The 11,586-nt window shown below is 36.1% G+C and overlaps 1 protein-coding gene across 1 annotated transcript; it reads right to left on the bottom strand.

Annotated features, from left to right (window-relative positions):
- Positions 1-1,667: 1,667 nt before the first annotated feature.
- Positions 1,668-11,429, bottom strand: ifi44g (interferon induced protein 44g). The gene is made up of 8 exons (XM_082138142.1): positions 11,353-11,429; positions 8,140-8,378; positions 7,986-8,037; positions 7,709-7,907; positions 5,569-5,727; positions 4,220-4,391; positions 2,486-2,586; positions 1,668-2,406 (listed from the first exon to the last, which is right to left on the bottom strand). Exons 2-8 carry the CDS (start codon positions 8,342-8,344, stop codon positions 2,239-2,241), a joined length of 1,056 nt encoding a protein of 351 aa, XP_081994268.1. The 5' UTR covers positions 8,345-8,378; positions 11,353-11,429; the 3' UTR covers positions 1,668-2,238.
- Between the last annotated feature and the right edge of the window lie 157 nt (positions 11,430-11,586).

Genomic DNA, 11,586 nt, shown 5'->3' with positions numbered 1-11,586 from the left:
ATTTCAAAACTTATTATTGAGAGTCCTGATAAAACACCAAGTTCAGAGATCACAACAACTCCCTTTGAACCGCACGATATTTTAAGGTTTTTGTTATACAATTACTCTGCTTGCAAGTTGCAAAACCACCCATTCTTTCTATTGAAAGTTTGATAATGTTATGTAAAAAAAATCACGAATTTGTTTCATAGGTTAGATCAGTGATTTTGGACCATAGCACTGCACAGCCTTGTATATCTGTCTCCTTTATTTAACATACTTTAGACTATCAGCTTGTTATAATAAGTAATAATAATAATTATATTCTATACGAGCTCATGAACTGATCTGTGTGTTCTTGAGTAGAGTTGTGGCTCCACACGAGCGAAAACCACACAGTTTTTGCGCATAATTCGCAGTTACTTCACTGAATGAATCAGCGTGTTTGAACGAATCGGTTCAGTGAATGATTCGGACTCGCTCATAAACACGGGCATGTGCCGCCACCTTCTGGTGCAACAACGATCACGTGACCTACAGAGAAAATGTCCACACCACTACGCAGACAACAGCAGACTTATTATCACATATGATACTTGTTTATTTTCTCGTCGCTTTGTGATTGTTTTTTCTTTTAATAATTGTTAGATAAATAACTATGGATCTTCCTTATCGAATTAAAGACACAGAGAGTGACACTGATATCAGGGACCAAGAATGACGCACTGCACAGAAGTGTAACGTAGTTCACTCAAATGTCAAATCTTTATTGAAAGCACTTTATATACCTGCGTATTTGCGTACGAGAAAAGGTGTGAATGAACACCCACTCAAACACAAGAAGAGACACCATATATCATGCGATGCACTCACACAGTGTACAATATGTGCAAACACTTCTTTTCTTTTAACAATAATGTTACTACGTATTGCTGCAGCAGATTTCTGTGCTGCGCACATATATCATATTAACTGATTACCTAAGTGCGTAAGATTAGCCTAACAAAGAAATACACAGGTTATATTTGTAAAACGAATCACTTACTGGATTCAAAGTTTTCTGAGTTCAAAAAGCAAATTTCGCCAAAAAGGTGGAACATTTTTTGAAAAAATTGAAGTTGCGTTCAAAATACACTGGCTAAAGAGAGCCAAGCTGAGGACCAGAGCAGTGAATGAAATTAAATCCTTTAAAAGCACTATAATAGAGAAGGTTTCCTCGGTGTGACCCGTGTTGACGCTGAGTAAGTAAGGTGTGCTGCGCCTCTCGGACAGCAGGCGTTGGTGGTATAGTGGTGAGCATAGCTGCCTTCCAAGCAGTTGACCCGGGTTCGATTCCCGGCCAACGCAAGATTATTTTTCGTTCGTTTTACAACTTTGTGAACGTGTAAAATATGTAAGATTTCAATGTACAACTGGGCAAAAAATATTACGATCAGGACAATGGTTTATATGCCATCTCATGTATTAGGTGTTTTTATTTGCTGATGTCAGCAGTCACATGACAACCAGGGATTACATTATAATCTTTTTTTTTTTTTTTTTGTATTGTACGTTTTTACGGATGAAAAAGCTAACCTATAATGACGCATTTGTTGGATATCTTTTTTATTCATAGGTCTTGGGAAGGATTCACACATTAAGCGTTTTTGAAAAACAAAACAAAAATAGAAATGTTTTTTTTTGCGGAAATTTGTTTCTGCCACAGATATATAAAAAATATGTAAAAGGTAATTGTGACTTTTAATCTCACAATTCGAACTTTTTTTCTCTCACAATCGCAAGTTTATATCAAAATCAAAGATATAAAGCCCGAATTGTGAGATAAAAAGTAGCAAATGAACTTTTTAATTGCTTGATTCTGTGGCAGAAACGAGCATCCATAGTTTTTAAATTCCACCACACTTTTTTTGTTTTTTTTTATGCAAAAAGGCATTCTGTATAAATGGGCACATCAGCTCTAGCTAAAGATGTGTCTTCATTAAACAAGACTAAAACACACGAGACTCTCATTTATAACTGAATAACCTTACCTCACAACCAACCCAAAGCTTTGGTCAAAGCACACTGATATTACGCAGACAATTCAAACGCATAAATACTGTAAAGAAAGTTAAAGTTTTATAAACTTCAGATCACCACATCATTTTATGAAATAATTACAAGCTTTGGCATCAACATTTCAAAGGGACAAATCTTAGATGAACTCATTTTGGGAAATGTGGGGAATTTGCAATGTGACGTTTTTCTTACTGAAGTGCTTTAATCGCTGTTGTCTTGGAAATACAGATTGACATATTGTAAGATATGATCGACAGCTTTGAGCAGTAGAACGTCTATGTTTTCGTCCAGATCCAGCTCTGAGCTGTAGTTCTTCACTGGGACAATGTAGGAGGTGGCCATTCCCAGCAGCGCTCCGGCCTTCACCATCTACAGAGAGACAGAGGGAATCATGGGAAGCTCATGGCAGACAGCAGGTGAAACAGTTAAACAATCAAGCATGACATACTGCCTGCTGAACGTTCTGGCTCCTGTAAACCAGGGTGATGTCACTTCCGGTGGATTTACAAACTTGGTCCACGTGGGTCAGTAATGCCACTTGGTGTACGCCTGCAAATTAGAAGGGTTTTAGATTTATCATAGTTTCTTAAAGAGGCCATATAATGCCTTAAAGTCTTGATTTTGTTGTTTTTTTTTGCTCTTCAAGAATAGGTTTTTGTGCTTGAATGTTCGAAAAACACATTGGATCTCATTCACTAAGCACACGTACGCACACATTTGTATGTGAAATCTGTATAAGAACGTTTTCACGAACTAATCATGATTCATCAATAAATTTCCTTCTGGAAATTATTCTAAATATATAAAAAATAAATAAATGTAGGAAAAACTGAAACCACTCGTATGCAAAAATCAACTATTTCAGCTTATTTTCTTAAATAATTGTTTTACAGCGGAATTCATGGTGAAAAACTACATTACCCATGATGCTGTACAGAAGTTCCACCAATCAGAGAGCCGCAACAAGCCAAGAGCATTTTAGAGTGGCCTTTTATTGTGGCCAGCCTAAGGCACACCTGTGCAATAATCATGCTGTCGGATCAGCATCTGTGAGGTGGATGGATGATCTCGGCAAAGGAGAAGTGCTCACTAACACAGATTTAGACAGATTTGTGAACAATATTTGAGAGAAATAGGCCTTTTGTGTACATAGAAAAAGTCTTAGATCTTTGAGTTCAGCTCATAAAAAAGGGGGGCAAAAACAAGTGTTGGTTCAGTGTACTTAATTTATTTTATTTTTTGTCCAGAAAGCTTATTTTATTTCATTTATCATATTTTTTTCTATTTTTAATGCATTTTTTTAAAAGTTTTTTTTTGATTTTTGATTTTGTTTATCTTTCAATTACTAAATTTGATCAATAAATAATATAAATAAATAGTAATTTAAGCACATTCCTCACATTCTTTCAACTTAAATTCAAAATAACTCACAATTTCACGCATAGCCCTTTTAATTCAGCTCAACATACCTTACATTGGGAGTCTTTGCCGGCCTCTTGTGGAAAAATAGTAAAATAACATGATATTTCATGACTCTTGCCACTGGATGACCTTATAGTAGCTCTATTTGGAGCAAATGAGCTGTTCTGTTGGGTCCTAAAGCCATTTCTCTTCAGTATGCATTCAGATACACAACTAGACATTATAAAATCATAATAAAATGTTTTAGTATTTTTAGTTTCGAATTTTGAGCATTTGTAGGTTTTTCTATGTGAACTGAAGCATTCCTCGCATTCCATTCATTCCTAGGGGGGTCAAATTGATCCGCGAGGGAAGGATTTGTTACTTTTTTTAAATTTCAACCACAAAACTCCTCGAATTCATTACATTTTTCTTGTGTGTTTTCGTGGTTCAAGTGCGACAATTTTCTAACATTTAAAAAAAAAGAGTTTCGGGTCAGAATGACCCGAGGGAAGGATGAGGGTTGTAAACATAATCAACAGTAGTTTTATATTTCTCCATCGGTTATGCCGTCCGCAATGCTTCATGGGATTGTAGTTCTTTCCCTCACTAAAGCCGTTAAGTTCACAGTCTTGTACCTTTGTCTTTTTGTTCTTTTTATCTTCAAATCAAAGTTTGTAATGTTGTGATTCTCCTCGTTGCTGGTTGGTTTGGTTCATGGCTTTAACACTTTTCAGTGTGTGAACTGTGAACGCTTATGCCTAAAACAAACCCGACTCACCTAAGTTGCTGATGTGTTCTCTTAGCTGCTGGAAGGTTGTGCCGAAGCTTTTGGGGTATGAGGCGACCTTTGAGGCATCTACCACGAACACCACACAGTGCACTTTATCTGTGATGCTGGGCTTCCTCACGTAGCCCACAGTATCAGCTCCCACTGGCTGCTCGGGACTAAACTGCACAGACAAAGCCATGTTTCACTGGAGAACAGCAATAACTGTTGACAAACACACACTTCCTCGACACTGAGTTATGTGAGTTTGAAGTAAAGAGTTAACAGTAAAAATACTTGAATTTTTCATGTAAATAATGTAAAATCGTACAGTACAGTAAACTAAACTGTAGTAAATACCACATTTTGAACTATTAAGAAAGTTTACTATACAATAATGTAAAATTAGTTTTTGTAAATGTAGAAAGAATAACCTAATCATTTACAGTTAATTTATTTCCCAAGAAATATTTCCCCGTCTTTTTACGCTAAAATATTGTTTCCGAAGTATAAATCACCTCATATTTATTTAAAAAGCAGAATTCAAAATGCATGTTTGAGCTGTTTTAACTGAAAGCAACTTGACCTGATAAATCCTAAAATATATAAATAAAGCTACTTAAATGTCCTAATTTAACACAGGCCTAATCCTGGCTTAATCTAAGCCCTGTCTGTGAAACCAGTTACATGTTTTAATGTTACATTTTACGTTATTTCGTTTATAAAAAATTATACACTGTTTACTTACGTGAGATAATATTTTAACAAATTGTTTTTAGCATAATGACAATGTAAAAGCCAATTCTTTAATTAAAAAACAAACAAAATTATTGGTTGTCTCAATAATATTACAATTCATTTTTTTTTTTACTTAATTTTGTACTTTTTAAAAATGTTTTTATACTTAAAAAATGTTTTTATACTTACATTTTTTTATATATATAGCTGCCTTTTTTTTTCTTTTTTTTTTACATCGGGGTCCTTTACAAGGGAGTCATCATATTTGGTGGTCAAAAAGTTTGAAAACCCCTGATTTAAATAATATTTCTTTCATAATTGAAATGTTGTGTAGTCATAATGTGGTCTTTCATTGTATCACCTGTGTCATTATGGAAGTTACCTTTGCATTTAAAAAGTACCAAGCGTATTTAAGTCATTTTAAATATTAATATAACATAACAAAACCATATATACATTTATAAACTGTAAAATATATAGACATACTAATGTGATGCTTTAAGTTTTGTCACTGTATTTTTAACACTAAGGTTCACAATATATATATATATATATATACTGTATATATAAAAAACTATTTTTTTTTTAAAGACATGAAGTGGTATTAACCAACTGAGATGTACCTGGTGTCCCTCTGGAGCGTGTCCTTTAATGACCGACAGCGCATCGTGAAGAGTCAGTCCAGTGGTTTCTCCCTCGCCGACCCCCATGACGTCACACATGACCAGAGCTGTGGGCTCGTCCGCCTTCTCTCCCGCCCCTCTGATCCTGAACGAGCGAAGCTGAGAAACACCAACCAAAATAAACCACTACTTTCTGCAAAAACTGGGCAAAATATAGATTGAACCCAGCTAACGTTCTCAGAACTGGAGCTAATGCTCTGGCAAGGTTCTCTCAAAGTTATGAACAAACGTTCTTCCAGTAATGCCGATAAAACATTCATTCAAAGTGATCTGGTCTTTAATAATATTAGCACAAACACATTACTTATGAATCGTTCATGAAACGTTTAGTTGGATGTTTGCCTAACGCCATAATGTTTGAAGAATGATAAAAGGTAATGTTCCCTTAAAGGATTAGTTCACTTCAGAATTAACATTAAATTTACTCTCCCCGACGTCATCCAAGATGTTCATGTCTTTCTTTCTTCAGTCGAAAATAAATGAAGGTTTTTGAGGAAAACACTCCAGGATTGTTCTCCATATAGTGACTTCAATGGGGTCCAACGGGTCGAAGGTCTAGATGTGAGTTTCAGTGCAGCTTCAAAGTCTCGACACGATCCCAGAGTCTCATCTAGACCATCGGCCATTTTATAAAAAAAATTAACATTTATATACTGTTTAACCACAAATGCTCATCTTGCACTAGCTGTGATGCGACACACATTACGTAATCACGTTGAAAGGTCACGCGTGTTCTGGGTCAAAAATGTAGAGCCAAAAACTCAATCTCATTTTCTCCTCCAACTTCAAAAAATGTCCGACATCGTTGTTTTACCTTTTATTTGTTTGTTTTTGTGAAGGACGTTTGACTTAGTCTTTGCACGTTCGCTTTGTAAACACTAGATCTGTTCTTCCACCTATGTCACACTTGACCTTTCAACGTGATTACGTAATGTGTGTCGCATCACAGAGCTAATGCAAGACCAGCATTTGTGGTTAAACAGTATATATATATATGAAGAATTCAGATGCAAAAGCCTCTAAGTGGCTTTACAATTAATAGGTAATCTTCATTGCCATTTAAGTGAAATTACTGAACTTAAATATACGTGGTTGATAAAAATGATAATTCTAGAAGAAAATTTCAGATGGCACTTAGACATTTGCATCTGAACTCTTCATATATATATATATATAAAATGTCCGCTGGTTTGTCTAGATAAGACTCTTCTTCCTCGGCTGGATCGTGTCGAGACTTTGAAGCTGCACTGAAACTCACATCTGGACCTTCGACCCGTTGGACCCCATTGAAGTCACTATATGGAGAAACATCCTGGAGTGTTTTCCTCAAAAACCTTAATTTCTTTTCCACTGAAGAAAGAAAGACATGAACATCTTGGATGACGTGAGGGAGAGTAAATCATCAGGAGATTTTAATTCTGAAGTGAACCAATCCTTTAAAGGGACACTATGGAACGTTTCCTTGTCGGTCCCCCTACAGGTTGGAAGCGGAATTGTCCATTACCGCTGTCGTAAATCATTTAGCCTACCGCAGCCTACTGTCGCACGCACGCTCGCTGTTTATCCAGCACCGGCTTCGGAATGAACGATGTCCACAGACAAGGTAGAGTATGATGCATGATTTTATGAAAGTATGATGTACTGCGACATCAGAAACGAAGAAAAACTAAATAACGACTATTGTAACGCTTGGCGTAAAGCTAGTCAAATTTGTAGTTTTCTTATGTCTCATTAGAACTACAGAAACGCGACCCGATCTGGCAATCTTGCATAGTGTGGTTATAGCAGATAAAGGACCGCAAAGCGGAGGCGTAAGTGCCGTTCACCCTGTTACGACTTGATGAACCACTGAAACCATTTTGGAAACATTATTTTACGGTAAAAAATTTTACATAGTGTTGCTTTAATGTTCGCATAACCAAGAAAAAACGTTCCGAGAACATTCAGAAACAATATTTTTATTACATTTTTATAACATTCTTATGACATTTTTTTTGTTAGCTCAAAACTATGTCAATATGTGTATCGTCAACCTCAGATTCACTCTGATTTCCAAGCTTCCAGTTCTAGTCATGTTTACCTTCTTGGTGAAGCTGGTCGAGGATGATGATCCCACCATGGCTCTGTTAATGACCCGTCCGGAGAACACAGACTGGACAGAACTGATGAAGCTGGACTTCCCGGCGCCGACTGGGCCGATCAGCAGAACCCTGGCTTCGGTCACGCTCTCACTGGCTGGTTTAAACGACCTGACCGACTCCATCAGGGTCTCCTTCGCTCTAAACACATTAATGTTGTCAGATTCCTCAATCTCATGACATACAAACATCCAGTTTCAAAGCTGTGGTTCCACTTACTCTTCACTCCAATCCATATTTCTCCACTGGTTTTCCAGCAAGGGTATAAAATCTGTTAAGGTATAAAAACAAAAAATCAATAGTTCTGAAGTAGACAGCGAGACTTCTCATTAAAGTTATTTGCGAGGTTGTTTGAATAACTGTGTTATCTTACCTAGAGGAGAGATCTGAGGTATTGTTGCTTTTTCAGTTTTGCGAGCAGATTTGGTCCCTAAATGCGGTGATGTAGCAGCAGCAATTGCAAGTGAGCTGATGGAATTGTTGCCTGAAGTTGTGGCTTGACCAAACAGGCTTGGTGTTTCAGGCTTGATGCTGCCAAAAGATGCGGGTTCAACGACACTTCCAAAAGCGAACGACATTCTTGATCAGAGAAGGGAATGTTTGCTGATGTGCCTAGAATCATAAACAGCAGAACAAGATCTAAGATTACTCAGTACACACACACACACACACACACACACACACACACACACACACACACACACACACGCCCTGACAATCATCCATAACACCAGAAGTATAGATCTTATTCCCAGCAGCGCCATCTTTGATGTTTAACGGGAATGAAAGTGAGGCTGTGAGGGATAGACACACATCTCTTCAGTGGGCTGGACTGTTATTTCATGTGTTTTTTTGGATTGTTCTGCTGACGAATCACTGCAAAAATATCTTTCCAAGGAATTTCAGTAGACAAAAAGTTAAAAAATCGTAAGTGATCTAGGAGCTTTAAGGCATGAAGAATTTTTTTTTTTTCAAGGAAAATACATTTAAATATGTAATTTTGGTGAGCAAAGATGAGTTTTAAGCGATACAATTATTGACTACAGGGGGACTTTAAACAACTCACAGCATTACATCTTCACTTATTACAGTCCAGTTTGTCTTAATTTAATTTAATTCATGTACAAACGTTTTTAATAAGATTAACAGAGATTTAGATGTTGAAAATAGGTTTTTAAGTCACCATTATGATGATCATTGTTTGCTTTAGATGTGCTCCTGAGCCTTGCCTTTTACCTCATTTCTCTTTCAGCAATTACAATAATGTTTCCAGTGAACATTTGTGCATTGCTAGAAAAAGAAGATAAAAATGGCTGCTTTTTCTGTAGTTTCATGACAGATTTAAATAGTTATGAAGTTGAAGCATTGATGAATAAAAACAAAGTTCCAAATTCAGCTGTTGTGACAGAAAGATCATTTATAATACTGTTCAGATCTGTGTGAGATCTTCCAAAAACACTACAACCTCTGTTATGTAAGTTATGTATGTGTCTTACACATCAGCACTCATCATCCAAACCTCAACAATGGTGACAATTATTCATTCTGCAATGCATGCTGGGAGCCATGAATACGTTTTTGTATGCTGGCATGAAAAATATCAGCATTGTTGCGTTTCATATGCCGATTGTTTATGTAGGGTGATATCAGGTAAAATGGGCCATCAGGTAAAATGGGCAATTTAAGGTTTGTGAGTCCCAGCCCCTCTGGAATTTAAAGCCAATGACTGCAAAGGATTTCAAACTGTTGTCATAACTGTGCTTAACAAGTAACAGGTGATTTGATTGGTTTATGGTTGCTATGGTGGGCAGGGCAATCATTCTAATCAAGACTGCACCAGAAAGTTGCATGGTAAGTAGTCTGGCATACCAAATGTGACTAAACTATTATAAGGATGATAAATCTATAAATAAAAAAAACATGCACATAAAAAAATATGCATAATATCTGTCTTGATGGCATCAATCAGAAATAATGTTGTTAGTTTGGTATCTGAACATATTTTTTGATAAGGAGATGATTTTCTTGGTAGCCCAATTTACCTTAACCCACTAAGGTAAAATGGGCTACATGGTTTCAGCTAAAATGGGCCATTATCTCTGTCACTCACAAACACGTGTGTGTGTGTGTGTGTGTGTGTGTGTGTGTGTGTGTGTGTGTGTGTGTGTGTGTGTGTGTGTGTGTGTGTGAATGTTTTATTACACACATTTTTTATATATTTAAATTGATAATAGGCTATATTATTTATAAAAATGTATAAATGTATAAATGTCAGATTCACACACACACACACACACACACATTATCAATTTTGAATGAGATTTTTTTTTATTTGTACATTTTGTTCTAAATGTGTTCACACACACACACACACACACACACACACACACACACACACACACACACACACACACACACACACACACACACACACACACACACACACACACACACACACACACACACACACACACACACACACACACACACACACACACACACACACACACACACACACACACACACACACACACACACATCAGTTCACTGATCTATGCTGTTCCAAAATGACTGTTTAATTGCAATTGCAATTTGAATATGGGTTTGACTTTGCACCCAAAATGGGTTTTTTTTTAATAGCACAATATTAATATGTTTGTTTAATACAGTTTAAATGTTATGTGGCTGTATAAGCAATTGTGTTTTAAAATTAAATTTGATTGTAAATAAATATTTCCCTTTGTAGTTTGACTGGCCCATTTTACCTGAAACTGCTCATGCAAAAAAAGTTGGCACAGCTAATGTTTCAAGAACTGTAGGGCATAAATAAATATATTTTATTACATAATTTTAGCACAAAATTATCAAAAACAGTCATTATTAATCATAAAAACACATGGAAAAGACATATATGGTATTGTATTATTGTCCCAAACGATTTACCAAAAAGTGGCCCAATTTAGCTGATATCACCCTATGTGAGTGTCTAAATTACACTGTAGTTAATAACTTCCTGCTCACAATACGCGTTCATCATTTAATATTGTCTTGCTGAGTTCTTGCTTAGTTGGAGACACTTAATATTCAACAATATTATTGATCTCCTGCATTGACACCATTATATGAGAACTGAACTGAGCTGGACGATGACATCACAGTTTTCTCCAGAGCGGCTATATATATAAATGCTAGTATACTAAGTTAATAACTTTTTTTATAACAAAAATGAAGCATCACTGAACTTACTTAAGCTGGACTGTGATGCTATTTTCTTCTAGAAACAAACTTTGTTACATTATTTTCCTGTTATCTCTGTAAAGCTGCTTTTAAATAGTATGTTTCGTAAAAAGCGCTGTATAAATAAAGGTGACTTGACTTGCAGTAATAATCTAATAAACTCGGTTTAACACGGAAACATATGAACACTGAGCCGTGTTAATGAAACACATATATCAAAGATGTGATAGTTTGCGTCGCTGAATAAATGTCAGACCACTCAAACTTTCAAAACCTTTCAGTAGAGCTTTACCAGAGTTATTTTTGTGAGGAACATATGTCAATGCAAACCAAATTAAAACATACTTACAACACTGAAGTGAAAGAGAGCCGAGGACCCCAAGTGCAATGTTGTTCTCGATATCGAGGAAACGAAAGTGCATGTGGTGTGTTTTACTGCCGGCCAGCAGAGGGCAGACATTTCATGCATTATTGTTGCAGGGAAAACCAATATATTCAAATAACTCAGATGATACACAATCAAATAACGCGGTCAAACACTTTCTTTAAAAGATCCTTGATTAAATATAAATATGTTTTTGTC

Source organism: Leuciscus leuciscus, assembly GCF_965113295.1.
Source record: "Leuciscus leuciscus genome assembly, chromosome: 15".
NCBI lineage: Eukaryota > Metazoa > Chordata > Actinopteri > Cypriniformes > Leuciscidae > Leuciscus > Leuciscus leuciscus.
This window is presented reverse-complemented; position numbering and strand designations above follow the sequence as displayed.